General features: G+C 64.1%; 1 protein-coding gene across 1 annotated transcript in view; it reads left to right on the top strand.

Moving 5' to 3' along the window:
• Window positions 1-245, top strand: part of EMH_0001570 (uncharacterized protein) — a gene marked incomplete at both ends in the record, with an annotated part of 7,806 nt that overhangs the window by 5,617 nt on the left and 1,944 nt on the right. The window contains one exon of the mRNA XM_013495626.1: window positions 21-245. Coding sequence (XP_013351080.1) covers window positions 21-245 — 225 coding nt within the window. The remainder of the gene's footprint in view (window positions 1-20) is intronic.

Here is a 245-nt window from a genome sequence, read left to right as displayed (position 1 = left end):
TCTCTTCCTTTGGGGTGCAGACTGCTCCGCCTCTGCTGCAGCACTGGCCCTCCCCCTGGAGCTGCCTCCTACAGCAGCAGCAGCAGCAGCAGCACCAGCAGCAGCAGCACCAGCAGCAGCACCAGCAGCAGCAGCAGCAGCAGCAGCAGCAGCAGACGAGGGGCTTTCTCCCCCCACGCTTGGAGAGCCGCTGCGTTTGGTCCTTCCCAGCAGAACAAAACCAGCAGCAGCAGCAGCAGCAACAG

This window comes from Eimeria mitis, genomic scaffold (genome assembly GCF_000499745.2).
Source record: "Eimeria mitis Houghton genomic scaffold, Emh_scaff167, whole genome shotgun sequence".
Taxonomy (NCBI): Eukaryota; Apicomplexa; class Conoidasida; order Eucoccidiorida; family Eimeriidae; genus Eimeria; species Eimeria mitis.
The sequence above is the reverse complement of the archived record's forward strand: the minus strand, read 5'-3'. Positions and strand labels throughout refer to the sequence as shown.